This window comes from Nomascus leucogenys, chromosome 24, assembly GCF_006542625.1.
Source record: "Nomascus leucogenys isolate Asia chromosome 24, Asia_NLE_v1, whole genome shotgun sequence".
NCBI lineage: Eukaryota > Metazoa > Chordata > Mammalia > Primates > Hylobatidae > Nomascus > Nomascus leucogenys.
This window is the reverse complement of record NC_044404.1, coordinates 9,700,362-9,721,558: the sequence shown is the minus strand read 5'-3', so window position 1 is coordinate 9,721,558 and position 21,197 is coordinate 9,700,362. Positions and strand designations below refer to the sequence as shown.

The following is a 21,197-nucleotide window of genomic DNA, read 5'->3' as shown; positions in this document are numbered from 1 at the left end:
CCTGCCTCAGCCTCCCAAGTAGCTGGGATTACAGGTGTCCACCACCACGCCTGTCTAATTTTATTTTTAGTAGAGACGGGGTTTCACCATATTGGTCAGGCTGGTCTTGAACTCCTGACCTCGTGATCCACCTGCCTCGGCCTCCCAAAGTGCAGGGATTACAGGCATGAGCCACCGCGCTCAGCCTCGTTTTGTCTTCTAAGAGACAGGGCCTCGCTCTGTCACCCAAGCCGTAGTGCCCCGGCCGTTGTGCTGTTCTGTAACTCCTGGGCTCAAGCAATCCTCCTGCCTCAGCCTCCCTAAGTGCTGGGATTACTGATGTGAGCCACCGAGCCTGGACTCTAGGGTGGGTTCCATTTCTTTCTTTTTTTTTTTTTTTTTTTTGGAGACGGTGTCTTGCTCTGTCGTCCAGGCTGGAGTGCAGTGGCGCGATTTTGGCTCACTGCAAGCTCCGCCTCCCGGGTTCAAGTGATTCTCCTGCCTCAGCCTCCTGAGTAGCTGGGACTACAGGTGCCTGCCACCACGCCCAGCTGATTTTTATATTTTTAGTAGAGACGGGGTTTCACCATGTTGGTCAGGCTGGTCTTGAACTCCTGACCTCGTGATCCGCCCACCTCGGCCTCCCAAAGTGCTGGGATTACAGGCGTAAGCCACCGCGCCCGGCCTGGTGTTCCATTTCTTAAGCGGGATGTGGGTACACAGAGATTTATACACGCTTTATGCAGTCTCTGGTGTACGTGAAATACTGAGTGATGAACAAATACCAAAACCCCATGATCTATTGTGAGGAGGGACCATCCACCTACATCCCCTTCTGCACTCATCTGGTATCTTACCTCCCCAGAGCTCCTTATTCAACCCTGAAGTTCCCTATCTGGCTGGAGACCCTCTTTCACAAAGATCACTTTCTCAAGCTGACCAGTGGTTTTTACACACGTATCACAGGGAGAATCAGTAATCCAAGCGAGTTATAGGTCGTGGCAGATTCACCTTCCCTTGATCCTGGCCACCTGCAGACACCATGCGTGTGTCACCTACAGTGCTTCAAGGTGTGGTATTCTGATAGCTTTGGACAGTTATTCCCCACCTGCCCACCACCAATAAAACTGCTCAACAAGCTTACAGCAAGTGAGAAATAATAACTAAATGCAATGCCCGTGTGCTGACTACAAGCAAATGTGAACCCCACAGCCTGCTAACAAAGCCTAAGGAGCTATGGAAACAGGGAGGGCATTTGGCAGCCTGTGAATTTTGAAAAAGATTTCAGGACATCCCTAGTAATCATTAACATTTTAGCTACAATGTGAGGTCGAAGTGCTGGCTCAGAATGTGGTGCTGCAGCCTCCAAGAATCTAGCAACAGCAGCAGTCTGGGATCATGTTCTGCCTCTGATTTCCTGCTAGATTTACTGGTTCTGGCCACAGCAGAGTATCTTTATCTCTCTAACCATTTTAATGTAAAATAAGATTGTTTGGAGCCCTTTCAGGGCCACGCCTTAGAATTGCTCTGAAAGTGAGTACCAAGTGCCTGATTTCCCAGAGTCCTTACCAGAAGGAGATGTTGGCTGTTGGTTTAGCTGCTGAGTCATGGGGCTGAGGATAGTGGTTTTCAGTAGCCAAAAACGTTAGTGTATTGCTGGTGAAATCACAAACTCTGCTTGCAAAATTTTACATTTTTTTTTTTTTTTTTTTGCTGAATTTAATCCTAAAGTTCTTGCTTCTTACCCACTGGAAAGCAAATACTATGGTCTCAATAGGCCTTCATTTTTAACCAACGCCATGGAAACCTGTCAGTAGCTAAGAGGATAAAAATGCTAGGGGTTAAGGAGGAAAAGCAGTTTTTGCAGCTGACCAGAAGAAATAATTAAATTCAAGTACATATTTGAACACCTCTTTACAAGGAAATGAGGAAAATCAGATGTTTTAGTTCTCTTACAGATCAGCAGTAATGTTGAAAAATATAAAAGTAGCCATAACAGAAAACGAAGTGATCATTTCAGCCCTCCCTTGGAGTGAGGGGATATATTGCGGAGCTGAGTTTTAATGGCTATCAGTTCTTGATCAGAAAGGTGAAATCACTACACCAACTCCTTCCATATTCCATGGAATATGACCCGTCTTGAACTTTGAGAAATTCCCCGGGTCTGTGTGAAATTCCAGTTCCAAATAATTCACATGAATGGTTCACAAGAATCCAGGTAGGTTTGATCTAGTTCCCTAGATGGGAATGAGAGGGATGTGAAATTTCAGATGCAACATGACATGGGCTAGAGATGGCCTGATTCTCACCGCAGCAAGGAGAAAGGGACAGGGTCACCTTGGCGGGTGCCAGGCGGAGCCCGGCCGGACGGGCGCGGCTGGAGGGCAGCGCGCAGGCGCAGGCGGCGCACGTGGCCCCGGACACGCAGCGCTGCGGCGGGGCCAGCGCCCCAATCCCGCAGTGGGGCCGAGGCGCTCAGCCTCTCAACGACTCGAGGCTAACGGGGTATCTCGGATCGCGGCGCGGGGCAGGAGGGGCTGGGCAGGAGGGGCGGGGCAGGAGGGCCGCGGCAGGCGCGGGCCGCCAAGGTCGTCAGCAAGGTCGAGGGCCGGACGTGCGGCCCCAGAGCAACGCTGAGTGCGTGCGGGAGTCGGAGTACGTGACGGACCCCCGAGCTCTCATGCCCGCCACGCCGCCCGGGGCCATCCCCCCGGAGCCCCGGCTCCGCACACCCCACTTCGGCTCACCGGTCCTATCTGGGGCCACAGTTTCCCCCGCACCACTACAGGGCCACTGGGGAGTCGGGGCCCCCCAGAGCTGCCCGCCTCACGTCCGCGGGTCGTTACCCCCCCTTTCCACGCTGCTGCAGCCGCCGCAGTCCCACCCCTTTCCGGGAGGTGAGGGAATGAGTGACGGCTCTCCCGACCAATGGCAAGGCGGCACTGAGGGGGCGTGCCCCTGAGGCGGGAAGTGGGTGGGGCGCGCCTTAGCTAGGCAGGAAGTCGGCGCGGGCGGTGCAGACAGTATCTGTGGGGACCCGGAGCACGCAGACCTCGCTGGCTTTACGTTCACCTCGGTGTCTGCAGCACCCTCCGCTTCCTCTCCTAGGCGACGAGACCCAGCGGCTAGGTAATGATTGGGGAAGGGCTGAGCAACAGGCAGGCGGCGCAGGGCTTTTCTGGGCTTGCGGGGCTCTTTTCCCTCCGAGGGAGGCGGCGCGCCCGCAGGCCCAGCGTGGCGGGGTCGGGGGCGCGTGCGAGCCGCCTCCCTGGGTGGGAACTGGCGCCCCCGCTCACCCCGAGGCCCGGGGCGAGGGCGCAATGCCAGGCGCACGTGCTGGGCCCCCGATTTCTTTGGAGGGGAAAGTGCAGATCAACACGTGATTACCGACTGCGGGGCCGAGTCACTGAGGGGAAGGTCTGGAGCTGCACACGCGAGCTGCTTAGCACAGCGGGAGTTGGGAGTGGAAGTTGCTTTTCCATCGTAGCAAAGTGTGAGGTTTTTGGGATAGACGCAGACTTAGCGGCGGTGGCCACTCAGGCCAGGCCCTTCCTAAAAATGGAGGAGGGCGGCGAGAGTGGTGATGCCCACGAGGCTGCGGCCCCCTCCCCCACCGGCAGCCCCCGCCTCTCGCCCGCGCTCGCGGCCCGCGCTTCTGCCCAGTAAGCGGTGACTCATTTAACTCCGAGAAGGCACCTCTTCTTGAGGAACCTGCAGCAGAGCCGTTAGATCATTGGCAAGCCCTCCAGGCGACCTCGCCCAAGTTGGGCAAGAGCGGCTCCCCGGCTGGCCACCAAAAGTCGGGCCCTGATCTGATTTAAGGAGGATTTTTTTTTTTTTTTTTTTTTTTTTTTGAGTTTTGCTCTTGTTGCCCAGGCTGGAGTGCAATTGCGCGATCTTGGCTCACCGCAACCTCCGCCTCCTGGGTTCAAGCGATTCTCCTACCTCAGCCTCCCAAGTAGCTGGGATTACAGGCATACGCCACCACGCCCGGCTAATTTTGTTTTTTTTTTTTTTTTTTTTTTTTTTTTAAGTAGAGACGGTGTTTCACCATGTTGGCCAGGCTGGTCGTGAACTCCCGACTTCAGGAGATCCGCCCGCCTCGGCCTCCCAAAGTGCTGGAATTACAGGCGTGAGCAACCGCGCTAGGCCAAGAAGGATGTATTTTAAGAAAGCTTCCTGTTCAATGTTCCCCTGCTCTGTGCGCTTCTCTGGGCGGTGTGGTCCATTGCTTCACTTGCCTTTCAGGCCCACCCGGGCCCTGACTGCTCCATTCATTTACTGTGTCCCTAATTCGGGGTTCCATCCAGGCGGCTAAAAAAGCTGTGCATGGTCCAGGCGCGGTGGCTCACGCCTGTAATCCCAGCACTTTGGGAGGCCGAGGTGGGCCTCCTCAGGATCACCTGAGGTCGGGAGTTAGAGACCAGCCTGGCCAACGTGGTGAAACCCCATCTCTACTGAAAATCGACCGGGCGCGGTGGCTCACGCCTGTAATCCTAGCACTTTGGGAGGCCGAGGCGGGCGGATCACGAGGTCAGGAGATGGAGACCATCCTACTCTGCTAAACCCCATCTCAACTAAAAATACAAAAAAATTAGCCGGGTGTAGTTATGGGCGCCTGTAGTCCCAGCTACTCTGGAGGCGGAGCTTGCAGTGAGTCGAGGCCACTGCACTCTAGCCTGGGCGAAAGAGGGAGACTCCGTCTCAAAAAAAAAAAAAATTAGCCGGGCGTGGTGGCAGGTGCCTGTAGTCCCAGCTACTCGGGAGGCTGAGACAGGAGAGTCGCTTGAACCTAGGAGGCTAAGGTCGCAGTGAGCCAAGATGGCGCCATTAAACTCCAGTCTGGGCGACAACAGCGAAACTCCGTCTCAAAAAATAAAAAAAAATCACACTTTATTTTCACATCCTAAGACTTTTGTCTTTTGTCTTTTTTTTTTTTTTTTTCCTGAGACGGAGTCTCGCTCTGTTGCCCAGGATGGAGTGCAGTGGCGCAATCTCGACTCACTGCAAGCTCCGCCTCCCGGGTTCACGCCATTCTTCTGCCTCAGCCTCCCAAGTAGCTGGGACTACAGGCGCCTGCCACCACGCCCGGCTAATTGTTTTGTATTTTTAGTAGAGACAGGGTTTCACCGTGTTGGCCAGGCTGGTCTCTGCTGACCTCGTGATCCACCTGCCTCGGCCTCCCAAAGTGCTGGGATTACAGGCGTGAGCCACCGCGCCCAGTCAAGACTTTTGTCTTAAGTCACTAAAATGAAAACAAAAATACGGAGATGCCTTAATAAAATTGCCTTTAAAAGTATGACTGAAATACACAAAGTATACCACAGTGGTGGCCTGGAGATGGGGCAGGGGGATATTTGACTAGAAATGGCCTGAGATAACTTTTTGCAATGATGGAAATGTTACTCGAGTATATAATTTGCCAAAACGCAAAATTAAATCTAAAAATATGTTTAAACAAATTTGCCTTTTTGGAACCTAGAAGATAAAAACTAAGTACCTTTTTTTTGGCTAATGAATAAAACTCCATTGTTACATAGACAACAAAGCCACAGAAATGACTTCAGTAAATAATGTTGAAAGTTAAAAACCTGCCACTTGCCACCTCAGGACATTCCAGAGAAGATGTTGGAGGGGAGCCCAGGTAGATAATGGCTTTAAACACCAAGTTCCTCTCACCCACCTCAGTTCTATAAGTCGTTCAGTTAGTTTCTTTGGAGAGCGCCAAGGAAAAAAGTAAGAAGGGATTTTTCTTTGAGGAATTGCTATTTGTTTTTCATTGCTTTAAATTCTTGTTTTTTTTTTTTTAAGGTGTTGTTAAAGGAAGCCCCTTCCCTTGAAGTATCCTGGTGTTCAAAGAATCTTTCCTCTATTTACAAATTATGAAACCCCCTTGGGAAGAAATAATTAGATGTCATTATTGGTTGGTCCTGGTGGCTCACCCCTGTAATCATCCTAGCATGCTTTGGGAGGCCAAGGCAGGGGAGGATCGCTTGAGCCCAGGAGTTTGAGAGCAGCCTGGGCAACATAGTGAGACTGCCATCTCTTTAAAAAGTAATTAAAATAAAATAAAGATGTTATCATTAGTGACATAACAATACTGAAGACCCAAGTACTCTGATATTGGTAAGTCCCAGGAAGTGGCAGTAGCCAAGATTACAGTCCAAGGACTTCATTGTTCCTGACTTCCAAACTCAGAATTTCTGATCAAATACCTACTAAGTGAATATTCTGCTGCTACTTCAAATTTAATCTGAAGAATTATGTCCAAACTTAATTCACTATTTTGTTTTAATTCTGCTACAAGCTACATTTTCCCCTGGTCCCCCCACCCTCTTTTTGGCCTCACCCTAGGTGGTTTTGCTTGTGACCTTCATGTCTGTTCTTGGTTCCTTTCCATTCCCATGCCAGCCCTCATTGTTCACTCATGACAATAGCCAGTTTCAGACAGCTCCTGGGCCGCTCTGCGTCCAGCAACACGTTCATCTTTCTATTTGGATTTGATTCTCCCTAGGCACACACATCTGTGGGCTTTTTCTCTCTCGCTTTTTTTTTTTTTTCTTTTTGCTTACAGAATAAGACCTCGATTGCTGGGATTTAACCCATTTATGCCAGAGGTTGCAGATCTTTTTTTGTGAAAAATCAGACCTTGGCAATGACTTGAGCAGTGGTTAAAAATGACTCCCACATCCTTAGCGTTCCAATAATGGAACGCTAAGTGTAATCAGGTTAAGGCTTTCCGGAGCTAGGCCCTAACTACTTAATTAGGAGAATTCCCACTGCTTTCCAGCAGGCTTTTCCCCCCACCCTAGCCAGCTTTCCTACATCCAGTATTTAGTCCAGTGCTGATTCTTTCTAGTCCACGAACCTTGGAAGTGATTCCTTGAATGAGTGAGCAAATGCAGCATTATGGCTTATGGAAAACATGAACTCTGTGTTTCTCCTACAGAAATTCACCATGTCTATTCTCAAGATCCATGCCAGGGAGATCTTTGACTCTCGTGGGAATCCCACTGTTGAGGTTGATCTCTTCACCTCAAAAGGTATGTGCCACCTCCTTGGTTTCCACGGTTCCTTCCACCATGCTTCATTTTAAAATTTTTCTACAAATACTGGAGCCTTAGGCAAAAAAAAAAAAAAAAAATCTGTTAAAGCTTTTCTTTCTGTCTGCACATGCTAGTAGGTTGTGCTTCTTGACTGTGAGGGTTGGGGGATTTTTAGGCATGGAGCCAGTGTCTTGCTGCTTCTCGGCTTTTTTTTCTTTTTTTTTTTTTTTTTTTTTTTTTGAGATGAAGTCTTGCTCTGTCACCCAGGCTGGAGTGCAGTGGCATAATTTTGGCTCACTGCAACCTCCGCCTCCCGGGTTCAAGCAATTCTCCTGTCTTAGCCTCCCAAGTGCCTGGGACTACAAGCGTGCACCATCACACCTGGCTAATTTTTGCATTTTTGGTAGAGATGGGGTTTCACCATATTGGTCAGGCTGGTCTCGAACTCCTGACCTCGGGTGTTCTGCCTGCCTCGGCCTCCCAAAGTGCTGGGATTATAGGCGTGAGCCACCCTGCCTGACTCTGCCAGCTCCTTGGCTTAAAACCACGTAAGTTGGCTCCTAAGTCAGTGAGGTAAGGAAGTAAGGTGATACCATAAGACCTTGTCCCTAAAAGGGCCCATCACTAGTTGTTAGCTGACAGCTTGCTGTGACCAAATGTGGAGATACAGTGTGATAGGATGGTATCTCTTGATAAGGGGAGGGACAGCGGGTGTGAATGTAGCACCTTTATCTCTTGTCTAGAAATCAGTCTTCAGCCAGGATCAAGGACAGTTTTTACCTGTGGGCTTTGGAATAGTCCAGAGGCTCTCATTTTTACCTGGCTGTCAATCCCCATATGAGGAATTTTCTTATGAAAAAATTAGAGAATGGTGAAACTCCTTCCTTTAAGAAGAAAATCCAGTGCCTCTGTAGCTCTGTGTTACCTCCAGCACATGGCGCGATGGACAGAGTGGGTGAGGTTGGCAAAGGAGCTTCAGGCAGAATCACTCGGGTGCTAAACTCACAGAGAACTGCCAGTCAGAGCTGAGTCACCATCTGTGAGTCACAGGCCTGGCAGTGGAACCCCAGCCCTTCCCTTCCCCTTGCACCTCCCGTCCCCCTCGGCAAGAAGGGATCCTTGAGGCCCGACTTCATTGGGCAAAAGAATGCCTGAGTTCCACCTTTGGCTGCTTGCTGTGTGGGCTCTCAAGCACAGTGGGGTTTCTCACTGGCTTTATGGGGAACCCTGAGGGTTCTCACAGGATGCCGAGAATTCCCTTCATCCAGTAAGAGTGGTTTGCTTAGTCAACGAACAGGTGGAACTTTCTGCTTGGAAATTAATGAACTTTAAGCAACAAAAGACCCCAGACGCTAGAAGATTGTTGTGACGCGGACATTTTGAAATGGAAATGAATGGAACTTTCTCTTGTGTGACTTAATCCTTTTCAAAAAACATGAAATGATGGACTTGCTCAGAACCTTTCATCTCTCTGCCTGTCTCATCAACTTTTTTAGAGCGGTTTTAGGTTCACAGTGGAAGCAGGCGGAAGGTGCAGAGGTCCACAAACCCACGTGTACCCGCTGCCTCTGCACATGCGCAGCCCCCCCGTTGTCAGCATCCCCACTAGAGTGGTGAACATGCGTGAACACATTATTATCACCAAAAGTCCATAGACTCCAAGCCTCTTGTTTTCATCTTGTCTTTGCCTGATTCAGTGCAGGGTGGATATGTAGGGAGCCAGGGCAGGTTTCAAGAAGAAAGTATGACCTGTTGATAGCACACACTGCAGTGCAGCAGGGAATGCTGGTGGGTCCTTTGCTAGAAATATCTGGTTGGTTTCTCTGCAACATCTTCCTTGACACCATCTGTTCTTTTACCTTCACCAAAGATTGCCCTTGTTACAGGTGTAGGTTTCACCAGATGGCTGGTTTCAGTATCTGCAAGATTACTTGGTTCAGTTCTTACATTTATTAAACTGTGCATTTTATTATCTTTATTGCTTCCCCCCACATCCATCCTGTTTGCCAGTTTCCAGTTGGGCATAGAACCCCCAAAATAGCATTTAGCATTGTCCAAACTGAAACAAATGAGCTAGATACTCCTCCTGAGCCAGTTAAATTACCGTAATTTTATGCTTAACATCAATATAGTATCTGCCTGGGCATGGTGGCTCATGCCTGTAATCTCACCATTTTGGGAGGCCGAGGTGGGCAGATCACCTGAGGTCAGGAGTTCAAAACCAGCCTGGCCAACATGGTGAAACCCTGTCTCTGCTAAAAATACAAAAATTAGCCGGGCGTGGTGGCACACTGCTGTAATCCCAGCTGCTGAGGAGCCTGATGCAGGAGAATTGCTTGAACCCAGGAGGTGGAGATTGCAGTGAGCCGAGATCGCGCCACGCACTCTAGCCTGGGGGATAGAGCAAGACTGTCTCAAAAAAAGAAGAAAAAAGTACCAGAACATCTTCAATGCCCTGTATGGTTCGCGTTGGATTTCTCTTGGGCAGTGCTGCTGGAATAATCCACAGGGCACCAACGCAAGCTTGTGAGGGACACACATTCGCCTGGGTCAGAATCTACATTTTAACAAGACCCCCAGGTGGCATGTAGGCTCTGCTGTAGAACACTTTCTTTCTGCTAGGGGAATTAGTCATCTTTGCAGTACAGGCATGTGAAACGCATGAAGAACAGGCCAGAGCGTTTAATTCACACAGTTGGTAGGAGGAAGAAACAGCTCCCTAATGATAAATGCATCTGTGGGCGAGAGGGGACTTGGGATTGTGCTGGAACTGGATTTCTGAATTGCTACTACATCTTTTTTCCTCTCATCCAGGTCTCTTCAGAGCTGCTGTGCCCAGTGGTGCTTCAACTGGTATCTATGAGGCGCTAGAGCTCCGGGACAATGATAAGACTCGCTATATGGGGAAGGGTAAGCCTTAGAACCCACAGCCCATTGCCTCCCTGCCTCCAGCCTCGTTCCTGGCCTTGCCCAGTCCTGTCCTCTCTGGATGGCACTTGCATTTGCAGGTTTATGGCAGGTAAACCTGCTGTAACCCATGATGTTGGTGGAAGCAGTGCATCACCACGTGGACAGGAAAGTTGGCGTATGGATTCCGGGGTTCCTGAGCCTGCATGCTCTGGGTCGAGAGTTCCAATGCTTGTTTCTATTGCAATTTGTCCCCAATCTGCGAAATACTCCTTCACGGTTAGGACAGGAACCCAAAGATGAGAACAGGGCCTGTTAACTAAAGAAAACTTTCCCCATCTCCCAGGAGGGTTCTGTGGGCCCTCCAGTTCATCTGCCTCTTCAAGGGCTAGAAGGGATCCAGGGAAGGTCTAACCAATGACCTACCCTGAATAGTGAGCTACAGATGTGTCATTTAGTCTGATTTTCCTGTTGACTGACTCACAGGAGCCCTGCTCTGTGGCAGAGCCAGCCTCTGGCTGTATTCAAATTGACTTAGTGTGTGTGCAACACTGACCTTTCTAGAGATAGAACATGTGGCCACATTACAGAAAAGCACATAGAGCTAGATCACACATTCTCAGTGGGGGACCCAGAAAACTCCAAAAAGCCTGCAGGGGAGGGGACAATGATGAAATCAGGTTGTGAAACACTGGGCTGGTGTCGCAGTGGTGGTGCTGGGTGTTCAGTCCCGCTTTAATGCTGTAAGAAGCACTCTCTACACACGAACATGTTACCATTTGACCGTTGTTTAATGGCGTACGTGGGGACTTACCTGGAGCAGGATGATGCTGTGCCTTGATGGTAATGAGTGCTCAGTAAGTAAGCATTTGTGGAAGATTGAACGCATGGCCCCTGAAATGCTCTCCTCTGCTTTCCTGTCCCCTCACTGTCTCTCACTCGCAGTCCTTCATCACCGGTTCTCTTCTGAGTCTCTCTCATTTTTCCTTCTTCATTCTCTGCTGGGCAGGCGTCTCCAGACCCATTAAGTATATTAATGAGTTCCTGGCACCAGCCCTGTGCACTCAGGTAACTGATTGAACAGCCTTTAGTCTGCAGTTGGTGTTTCCAGTGCATGGTCTTGCAAACTAACCTCCAGTCAGATCACTCTGAGCCAGCTGCTGTTTGTGTGGCTCTAACCCTCTGGGGTCCTAGGAGCACTCAGACTGGGCCGGAAAAGTCCTCCGATTCTGGGGGGAAAGGGGAGAGGGGGAAGAGGTCCCACAGAAGGTCCCTTGGTGGGCTTCCGCGTCGGCCTCAACAGTGGTTCTCTCTAACAATGCTGCTCGAGCCTGCTTTTAAAGTTAATGTCAGTAATTTGATTTGATTGTTCCTTCTAGGTGTCTCAAAGGCTGTTGAGCACATCAATAAAACTATTGCGCCTGCCCTGGTTAGCAAGGTAGGACCTGCCTCCTGATAACTAATGTGTCTAAAGCCACCAGAGCGTCTCCCAGGCCCAGGGGCTTTCCTGTTTATGGAAGAGCTTATTCTGAGAGCTACAGAAGCCGATTGGATTCCCTGTCATGCATGAGAACAATCTGTGCATGACATAATTTATTTTAACCTGCCCGCTGCCTCACCCCACTTTTGGGAGCAGATGGAATTGCATCAGAAGAATGAGACACTTAGAGCCCTGAGGTTTTTTCCCCCCTGCAACTCTCTGGACCTTTGGGGAAGTTAAGATCCAGATTCTAAGAGTGGCTCTCAGGGGTGTTCGTGGTAGTGTCCATGGTGACTAATTTCTCATGAACTTTGGAATTATTTACTATAATTCTACTGACTTTAACAGTGGAGTTCCTGTTAAGTAAAATCTGGAAATCTCAGTACATCAAACATAAAAGTAGAGCTGCTGGAGGTGAAGTAGGGCTGGGGACCCAGCAACCCACCCGACTCGGCAGGTTTTATCTCATTTACTTTCCCTTCGGCCCGTCCCTCCATAATTCCTGTGGCACTCATCAGATGGGACTGGTTTGAAAACCCCTGTCTAAAAACACTCTGGGCCAGGTGCAGTGGCTCACGCCTGTAATCCCAGCACTTTGGGAAGCTGAGGTGTTGTGGATCACTTGAGGTCAGGAGTTGGAGACCAGTCTAGCCAACATGGTGAAACCCTATCTCTACTAAAAGTACAAAAATTAGCCAGGCGTGGTGGTGCATGCCTGCAGTCCCAGCTACTTGGGAGTCTGAGATATGAGAATCGCTTGAAGCTGGGAGGCAGAGGTTGCAGTGAGCAGAGATTGTGCCACTGCACTCCAGCCTGGGCAACAGAGTGAGACTCTGTCTCAAAAAGTAAAAATAACAAAGCTCTCTAGGCCCAGTCCAAGCCCAGCCACAGCCTCCGTCTATTCTTGAATCTAGTCCCTCTCCTCCGTGCATTCATTCTGTACACAAGGGAAAAGGAGGAGTTCCTTTGTTGTCTCTGTCCCTGACTTGTTGGTTTAGGCCTGGCTTTTGTGGCACTCTAATTACTCCCTGCCCAACCAGTCCCCAGACGAAATTTCTTGTTGCTGTTCTGTCTGCACCATCCTCTGCCAGTCTCCTGGACACCTCCACACATTCCTTGTTCTCTGTCCCTTCGTACCCCTACATAGTGTGACTCACACGATGAGCAGGATCCCCTGACATTTTTTTAACACCCTAGAGAAACATACCAAACTGTTAGTGAGAACTGACCTCTGAAGCTGTGTGCTTGGGTAATTGCCTGCCTGTTCCAGTGATGCCTTGACAAAGCTGCAAAAGACACCAAATTGCTAATACCGCATGATGGGATCAGAGTTGATTTTCTTTGCATTTTTTTATATCAAGAACATCATAGATAAAAAATAATGCCTTGTTATTAATACATTAGTTTAAAATGGAATGCTGATTTTTGGCTGGGTGCAGTGGCTAACACCTGTAATTCCAACACTTTAGGAGGCTGAGGTGGGCAGATCCCTTGAGGCCAGGAGTTTGAGACCAGCCTGGGCAACATGGCGAAGCCCACCCTACAAAAAAAAAATACAAAAATTAGCCAGGCATGATGGTGCATGCCTATAGTCCCAGCTGAGGTTGGAGGATCATTTGAGCCCACGAGGTGGAGGTTGCACTGAGCTGAGATCTTGACAGTGCATTCCTGCCTGGGCAACAGAATGAGACTCTGTCTTAAAAAATAAAAATTAAAAAATTAAAAAGTAATACTGATTTTTATTGGATTACTTTGAGTCCGTTCTCAGTACGTCAGTTTTGTTACTTTACAGTCTCATCAAAAACTCATTTTGATCCATCATTAGACGCTTTGCTAAATGATTTCGGACTACCTGCAGAAATCATGCCTCCCATCAGAGGATGAAGATTTGCCGTCTTTGAGGTTAGCCAAGAGTGAGCAGCAGAGCCTACCTTTCAAGGGCTCAGCCTGCTTGAGTGAACAATGAGCTTTGCTTATTTATTGCCTATGAAAGCCATGTTCCTCGGTAGCGGTGGTTTACATGGCACATACCTGACAATTCTCTTGGGTATAAAGTCACTTTGGGCTCCCTGGGTAGACTGTTAACCTTTTGTTACAAAGCATTGTGTCTGAGAGCGTCCATCTCTGTTTCACTGTTGGGTGAATGCCTGATAACCATCAAAGCAAGCAGAAGGCAGTTTTTTGTCTCCCCACTGATTTTTGTCCTCCACTTTTTTTGCTTATAAAACAAACATCACAGAATTGATTTTGATTTTACACAGTTCCAAAGTCAGATTCCATGGTAGGGGAGCAAAGGCTATGCAGATAAGAGTGTCACCAACCCCTCATTCTCCCCTCTCCCTCGTAGAAACTGAACGTCACAGAACAAGAGAAGATTGACAAACTGATGATCGAGATGGATGGAACAGAAAATAAATGTGAGTGGCCTGAGGTGGCATCTTTACTGGGGAAGATCATGAAGTCTCCTGAAGACTTTAAAAACTTTCAGGAAGAGGTCCATGATCTTAGTGATGAACTAAATGAGCCTGTGGTCTCTTCCCATTTCTTTGCTTCACTCTTAAGAAATCACACTTTTGGCCTGGCACAGTGGCTCACGCCTGTAATCCCAGCACTTTGGGAGGCTGAGGCGGGCGGATCATGAGGTCAGGAGATTGAGACCATCCTGGCTAACATGGTGAAACCCTGTCTCCACTAAAAAATACAAAAAATTAGCCAGGCCTGGTGGTGGGCACGTGTAGTCCCAGCTACTAGGGAGGGTGAGGCAGGAGAATGGTGTGAACCCGGGAGGTGGAGCTTGCAGTGAGCCGAGATCCTGCCACCGCACTGCAGCCTGGGCAATAGAGTGAGACTCCTTCTCAAAAAAAAAAAAGAAAAAGAAATCATACTTTTGAATATCAGGTACAAAACCAGGTGACAATAGCTTGTCAGTTTGGTTACTCAGAAGAGCTTTGCTCCTTATAATGAATTCAGTAATTCCTACAGTTGGCCCGAGTTGGGCTCTGTCTTAGAGGCGAAAAGCAGTGGTGAGTCCACATGGAATGCCATTTGCATTTCTAGTAACAGTGAAATGGAGGTGTGATGGGGGAGGAGATGGTGCAGAATGCAACCCTCAGGGCAGTACAGCAGGAGAAAAGCTGGTGAGTCAGAAATGACTTCATTCCACTCGGTTCTCTTCTGTTCTAGCTAAGTTTGGTGCGAATGCCATTCTGGGGGTGTCCCTTGCCGTCTGCAAAGCTGGTGCCGTTGAGAAGGGGGTCCCCCTGTACCGCCACATCGCTGACTTGGCCGGCAACTCTGAAGTCATCCTGCCAGTCCCGGTGAGTGGTTTATTGGAACTTCCCAAGCAAGGAGTTGGGGGTTTCAGCTTGCTGTTGGGGACCCGAGACTTCTATGCCTTGATCTCTTAACACATGTGACTCTCCTAGCACAGCTCTGCCCCTTGTTAAGTGTGACCTTGAGCAGGTAACTCAACTTGCCTGTGCCCCAGGTCCTTTATCTGCAGTGGAGGCTCGGGGAGGAAATGACAGCAGTACTTGCCTTGCTGGGCTGTGAGCATTAGCTGACATAGTCACATGTGTTTATCCTGGTGATCATGATTTTGCGGTTATCAAAATAGCCCTGGCGTGAACTGGTTGCAGTAGTGCACACCTGTAGTCCCAGCTAATCAAGAGGCTGAGGCAGAAGGATCGCTTGAACCCAAGAGTTTGAGACCAGCCTAGGCAAGACCAGTACAGCGAGACCCTGTCTAAAAACATGAGTCAGAGACCTGGTGAGCATTTCATAGCCACCCTGGCCCCTCTGGTGCTCCTTAAGGAGCAAGTCTTGGGCTCATCTGTGAGCTAGATGGGGATGGTAGGACCAGAGGGGCTTAATGCCCTGCGGGGCTCTCTGGACCCGGTGCCATGCTTCTCTGCTCTCCCCAGGCGTTCAATGTCATCAATGGCGGTTCTCACGCTGGCAACAAGCTGGCCATGCAGGAGTTCATGATCCTCCCAGTCGGTGCAGCCAACTTCAGGGAAGCCATGCGCATTGGAGCAGAGGTTTACCACAACCTGAAGAATGTCATCAAGGAGAAATATGGGAAAGATGCCACCAATGTGGGGGATGAAGGCGGGTTTGCTCCCAACATCCTAGAGAATAAAGAAGGTAAAGGCGCTGGGGAATCCCCCCAACGAGCCCTGCAGCGCCAGCTCCCTCTGTGGGGGGGTCGTCCACACCTCCCACTGTGGAAATCTATTCTTTCCACCTGTAGTTTGTACAGATCAAGACCCTTCCAACAGTTTTAAGGAGGAAAGGGGGAGCTTCAGTTTATTTTACATATTTTTTTCTCTTTTTTTTGAGATGGCGTCTCTGTCGCCCAGGCTGGAGTGCAGTGGCGCAATCTCGGCTCACAACAACTTCTGCCTCCTGGGCTCAAGCGATACCTAATAGTTTGGGGAGCCGAGTGTCTGTCCGTCTGTCCTGATGGCAGGGCAGCTCAGCCATGGACGGCAGACCCTGAGCCTGAGCTCTCAACGGCACAGCCTGGCGGGAGGATCCTGCCACCCCGGGCTGCCTCCACTGGGCTTTCTCTTGGATCCCGCTTCTGCTGTGTTTAAGGCCTGTGCCTTGGGACAGCTGATCTCAGCTGCTTACTGTAATTGTATCGTGGCCAGGACAGCTGTTCCTGGGCACTAAATTTGGGAGCATTTGTCAGTGAGAAGGGCTGCTTTCTTGGAAGCTGTGCTCAATTTCCCATTTCGTATGCACCAAGAGCTCTGACCCATGGTTTCTTGCCCCAAAGCAGAAAAAAAGTAACTGATGTCACAACTACTGGTTGGGGCCTGAACACCTCTTGATCTTTGTGTTACAGTCCCTGTGTAACAGCTGTTGAAGGGAAGTTTTCTCTCTACCTACCTGTTTTCGAAACCTGTTGCCACCATCTCTTCCCAGGCCTGGAGCTGCTGAAGACTGCTATTGGGAAAGCTGGCTACACTGATAAGGTGGTCATCGGCATGGACGTAGCGGCCTCCGAGTTCTTCAGGTCTGGGAAGTATGACCTGGACTTCAAGTCTCCCGATGACCCCAGCAGGTACATCTCGCCTGACCAGCTGGCTGACCTGTACAAGTCCTTCATCAAGGACTACCCAGGTGAGTGTTCCCGGAGTGCCATCTCCCTTTCCCTCCACTGACCTGCAGCAGGGCAGCTGGAGCATCTGGCTGGCTGGTGCTGGCTGCAAGGAGGGGGATGGGGAGGGTGTGTCTGAACCTCCAGCTCCTGTAGGGGATTTGCCAGGGGGCTTGCCCCCACTTGTACATACACAGGGCTTCACAGAGGTTCTTGTGTAGCTAAGGAGTTCGGGTGCCAGCAGCAACATTGCATTATAAGTTCACAGTACGATTATCTCCTGTCTCTGTCTCAGGAGCAGATGCGGTCTGTGCTCCATTAGACAGGTGAGGAGGGAACCAAGCCTTCAGAATCAGAACAGCCACTTGGTACTGAGATGTATCATGCTTCCTGTGAGCTGGGAATAATTCATTTTAGGCTCTGTGTGTACACAGGATAGAGACTGTGACTACCTTTCTGCAGGAGAGGAAACTGATGGCTGGTTGAATAATCTGCCCGAGAACACACAGCAAATGGTGGGGCAAGAATTCAGACCAGGAAATCTGACTCCAGAGTCTGTGTGTTTAACCAGTCCCCTAAATAACTCCGTCAAGGTCGAGCCAAGACCCAGACTCAGGTCGTCTCACTTCTGAGTCTGTGGCTCCATTCTGATTTTCAGTGGCACTAAACTCAAGCCACCCTAGACAAATAAGTGTCCTCTTCTTACAGGTCTTAAAATTTTTGAGGCTGGGCATATGGTGGCTCACGCCTGGAATCCCAGTGCTTGGAGAGGCTGAAACAGCATCACTTGAGCCCAGGAGTTTGAGATTAGCCTAGGGAACATAGCAAGACTCCATTTCTACAAAAAATAAAATAAAATGAGTAGCTGGGTGGGTTGGCATACCCCTATAGTCCCAGCGACTCAGGAAGCTGAGGTGGGAGGATCATTTGATCCCGGGATTTCACAGCTGCAGTTAGATCAGTTGGAGAGCCATCCCCGTCCTATACTTTTGGGCAGTGTGAGGCCAGGCGAGCAGCAAGTCAAGGGGGAAGCAAGGCTGGGCATTGCAGTGGAACACACTGGGAGAATCACACTGATGAGGCGTGTCCCTCCTTTCTTTCCTTAGTGGTGTCTATTGAAGATCCCTTTGACCAGGATGACTGGGGAGCTTGGCAGAAGTTCACGGCCAGTGCAGGAATCCAGGTAGTTGGGGATGATCTCACAGTGACCAACCCAAAGAGGATTGCCAAGGCGGTGAACGAGAAGTCCTGCAACTGCCTCCTGCTCAAAGTCAACCAGATTGGCTCCGTGACCGAGTCTCTTCAGGCGTAAGTGTCTTCCCAGGCGAGCAGCTTTCCTGCAGCTACGGCTTGTGAATCAGAAAAGGGCCCTTTTGTTCTGGTGATGGGGGAATCCTGCTGGCCAGAATATAGGACACCCTGGAATTTTAACAGGTTTTGTGTTTGAACTCAGGAGCCTTTTAAATTAAACAATCGGGGCCTGTATTCCCAACATTTTGGGAGGCCAAGGCAGAAGGATCACTTGAGCTCAGCAGCTTAAGACCAGCCTAGGCAACATAGCAAGTAGTTGTATTCTGTGAAGAGCTCTGTCAGAGAACACTAGTCTTTCTCCCATCAAGGGAGGCTGAACCCAGTGTTTCAACTATGACCAGAGGACTAAGAAGGTCCTGGGGTGGAAGAGTTCAGAGGAGGGTGAGTGTTGTCCTCTGTGCTCTTGACAAAGGCCAGGCATGGAGAGCTTTAGCCATTAACAGCCCCTCCACTGCTCTCCTGCTGGCACCGAGGGGTAATGGCCTTGGGGGGTTGTGGCACCAGAAAATGGGGTCATGCCATCTGGGTTGTTCCTTGGCTTCTAGGTGCAAGCTGGCCCAGGCCAATGGTTGGGGCGTTATGGTGTCTCATCGTTCAGGGGAGACTGAAGATACCTTCATCGCCGACCTGGTTGTGGGGCTGTGCACTGGGCAGGTAAGAATGAGCATCTCCTCCTTTCTTCTCTCTGACGTCAACTTCTTAGGAAGACCCAAAACCAGTGAAGCTCCATGTCTGTCCCCATTTTGCTCATGTCCCCTGAGTCGCTGCTCTCATTTCTGAGCCTGAACAGAATGAGGGCATGAGGGCCCTGCCTGTGTGTTGTGGCCCCCACTTTCCTAGCATCAGATCCTCTAGAAATTCTCTCTTTGACATCACACCCTCTCCCTGCCAGAAATGCCTGCAAAGCCTGTCCACTATAAGCAAATGGCCTTTCTTTTCTCCTAGATCAAGACTGGTGCCCCTTGCCGATCTGAGCGCTTGGCCAAGTACAACCAGCTCCTCAGGTAAGGAGGGCTCCTGAGAACAAGGGGCCTGTAGTTCACCAGGTGGGGGTCTGCACTCAGTGTAGGCACTGCCCTCCCCCAGGAGCTCCTGGCTCTGGGAACGTGTACAGGTGCAGGCGCACAGTGCAGACAGCCAGGCCCTGAGCAGGCTTAGGTCAGGACAGAGTTAGGCCTAGACCCTCCACCCACTGCAATGCCACCAGAGGCAGGAGCTGTTCCACAGTGCTGCCCTCTTCTGGTGAGAAAGAATAGGACCCCCTTTGACAGCTGATCCATGACATTCTTAGAGCTTTCAGAGAGCTCCTTCATATGATCTGTTTCAGCGCATTTAACCCCTGTTTGTGGATGTGGAGCCAGGGCTCGGAGGGAGGAAGAAAAGGCCGAAGGGCACATGGCTGGGTTTCCACTTGTGAGCGCTGTGGGGCTATTCTGGTCTCCCTTTCCTGTCTGTGTCCATGGGAAGCCCCTGAACACCAGGAGACTTGTCCCCCCCTCCCGCCGCCAAGTTCTCCCATATTACTCCTTCATTAAAACTGTATCCTGGAAATTATCAAACATACACAAAAAAGCAGGTGAACAGTAGACGCGGGGCTTTTTTGTTGTTTGTTTGAGACAGGGTCTTGCCATGTCACTCAGGCTGGAGTGCACTGGGGCAGTCATAGCTCACTGCAGCCTCAAACTCCCATTCTTTTTTTGCTGGGGAATTTTATTTTTATTTTTTTGAGACGGATCTCACTCTGTCACCCAGGCTGGAGTGCAGTGGCGCGATCTTGGCTCACTGCAACCTCTGCCTCCCAGGTTCAAGCAATTCTGTCTGAGCCCCCCGAGTAGCTGGGATTACAGATGCCCACCACCATGCCTGGCTAATTATTTTTTTTGTTTTTGTATTTTTAATAGAGACGGGGTTTCACCATATTGGTCAGGCTGACCTCAGGTGATCCTCCCACCTTGGCCTCCCCCTGTGCCTGGCCCCAAAATGTGTTGGCCTTTTTTTTTTTTTTTTTTTTTTTTTTTTTCATCAAGATCCAAACAGCTCACACATTTTGTCTTCTAATAAGGTCACTCTTTTTCTCCCCATGCCATTTATTTGTTGTCCCTTCAATATTTTTTAAAAAAACAAAAGCATTAGAATTTTTGTCTTCCAAGAAATGGCAATGCTAACATTTTACTTTGTCCCTTTGCAACACTGACGGGGAGAGGAGAGGAGGAGAAGGGGCAGTGGGTGGAGGGCACCTAGCATGGTGAATTGAGATGAGAACGAAATACTTTTCTATATATGGCTTCTCAGAGAAGCACAAGTTTAGAGGGTTTAAAGAAGGTGGACAAACTGGAGAGTTCTGTGTTCTCAACTTCCCAGGAGTGGGGCTGTGTCTTTGACCACATCTAGGGTGGGAAAACTTAAAACTTGAGGTCTGATTTTTCTTTTTTCCTCCCCATCTCTTTATCTTTCTCCTTCCCAAGAATTGAAGAGGAGCTGGGCAGCCAGGCTAAGTTTGCCGGCAGGAACTTCAGAAACCCCCTGGCCAAGTAAGCTGTGGGCAGGCAAGCCCTTCGGTCACCTGTTGGCTAAATAGACCCCTCCCCTTGTGTCAGCTCAGGCAGCTCGAGGCCCCCGACCAACACTTGCAGGGGTCCCTGCTAGTTAGCGCCCCACCGCTGTGGAGTTCGTACCGCTTCCTTAGAACTTCTACAGAAGCCAAGCTCCCTGGAGCCCTGTTGGCAGCTCTAGCTTTGCAGTCGTGTAATTGGTCCAAATCATTGTTTTTCTCGCCTCACTTTCCACCAAGTGTCTGGAGTCATGTGAGCCTCGTGTCATCTCCGGGGTGGCCACAGGCAAGATCCCCGGTGGTTTTGTGCTCAAAATAAAAAGCCTCAGTGACCCATGAGAATACTCTGTGTGCCTGTGTATGTTTGGAACAATCTGGGTCTGTCCTTAGTGTTCAGGGGGCCCTGGCGAAAGGGTGTCGGCCTTTGAGAACCAAGGTTTGGTGTCGTAACAGAAAAGGATGAGGATCCACTGGGGTCATTTTCCTGGGTCCTTGGGAAGGGAACTAGAGGCGAAGGCAAGAGAAGAGACATACGCAGTCCCTCCAGGGTAGTGGGGTCACAACAGGGAGTCTAAGCTGGGAGGCAGAGCGAGACTTTGGACACCTTGTTTGGAAGAAACTTCAAATGCAGGCCTATTTGTAGATTATCTTAAGGATGGTAGCTACTAGTTTACACAGCCATATTGTTCAGACCAGAAGGACTTCAGGGTAAAGATGACCATCCTGGGAAGAGCTGGCGTAGGGTCTCTTCCTGGGGAAAGCAGGTGAAAGAAGGATTAAAAGAACTCTGGGCAGGAAGGTAGAAGGGCATCGAGA

At 49.9% G+C, this 21,197-nt stretch overlaps 1 protein-coding gene across 1 annotated transcript; it reads left to right on the top strand.

Moving 5' to 3' along the window:
• Positions 1–2,375: 2,375 nt before the first annotated feature.
• Positions 2,376–20,723, top strand: ENO1 (enolase 1). Its single transcript, XM_003274315.3, has 12 exons — positions 2,376–3,108; positions 6,929–7,022; positions 9,840–9,935; positions 11,312–11,370; positions 13,760–13,829; positions 14,596–14,729; positions 15,336–15,558; positions 16,345–16,542; positions 17,626–17,827; positions 18,376–18,484; positions 18,776–18,834; positions 20,296–20,723. Exons 2-12 carry the CDS (start codon positions 6,938–6,940, stop codon positions 20,363–20,365), a joined length of 1,305 nt encoding a protein of 434 aa, XP_003274363.1. The 5' UTR covers positions 2,376–3,108; positions 6,929–6,937; the 3' UTR covers positions 20,366–20,723.
• The last annotated feature ends 474 nt before the right edge of the window (positions 20,724–21,197 follow it).

Bases quoted from the DNA above. Each gene is read 5' to 3' on its own strand.
- ENO1 (XM_003274315.3), top strand. From the start codon at position 6,938: ATGTCTATTCTCAAGATCCATGCCAGGGAGATCTTTGACTCTCGTGGG. The intron at 15,559-16,344 runs GTAAAGGCGCTG...ATCTCTTCCCAG, and splicing joins CATCCTAGAGAATAAAGAAG to GCCTGGAGCTGCTGAAGACT. The intron at 18,485-18,775 runs GTAAGAATGAGC...CTTTTCTCCTAG, and splicing joins TGGGGCTGTGCACTGGGCAG to ATCAAGACTGGTGCCCCTTG.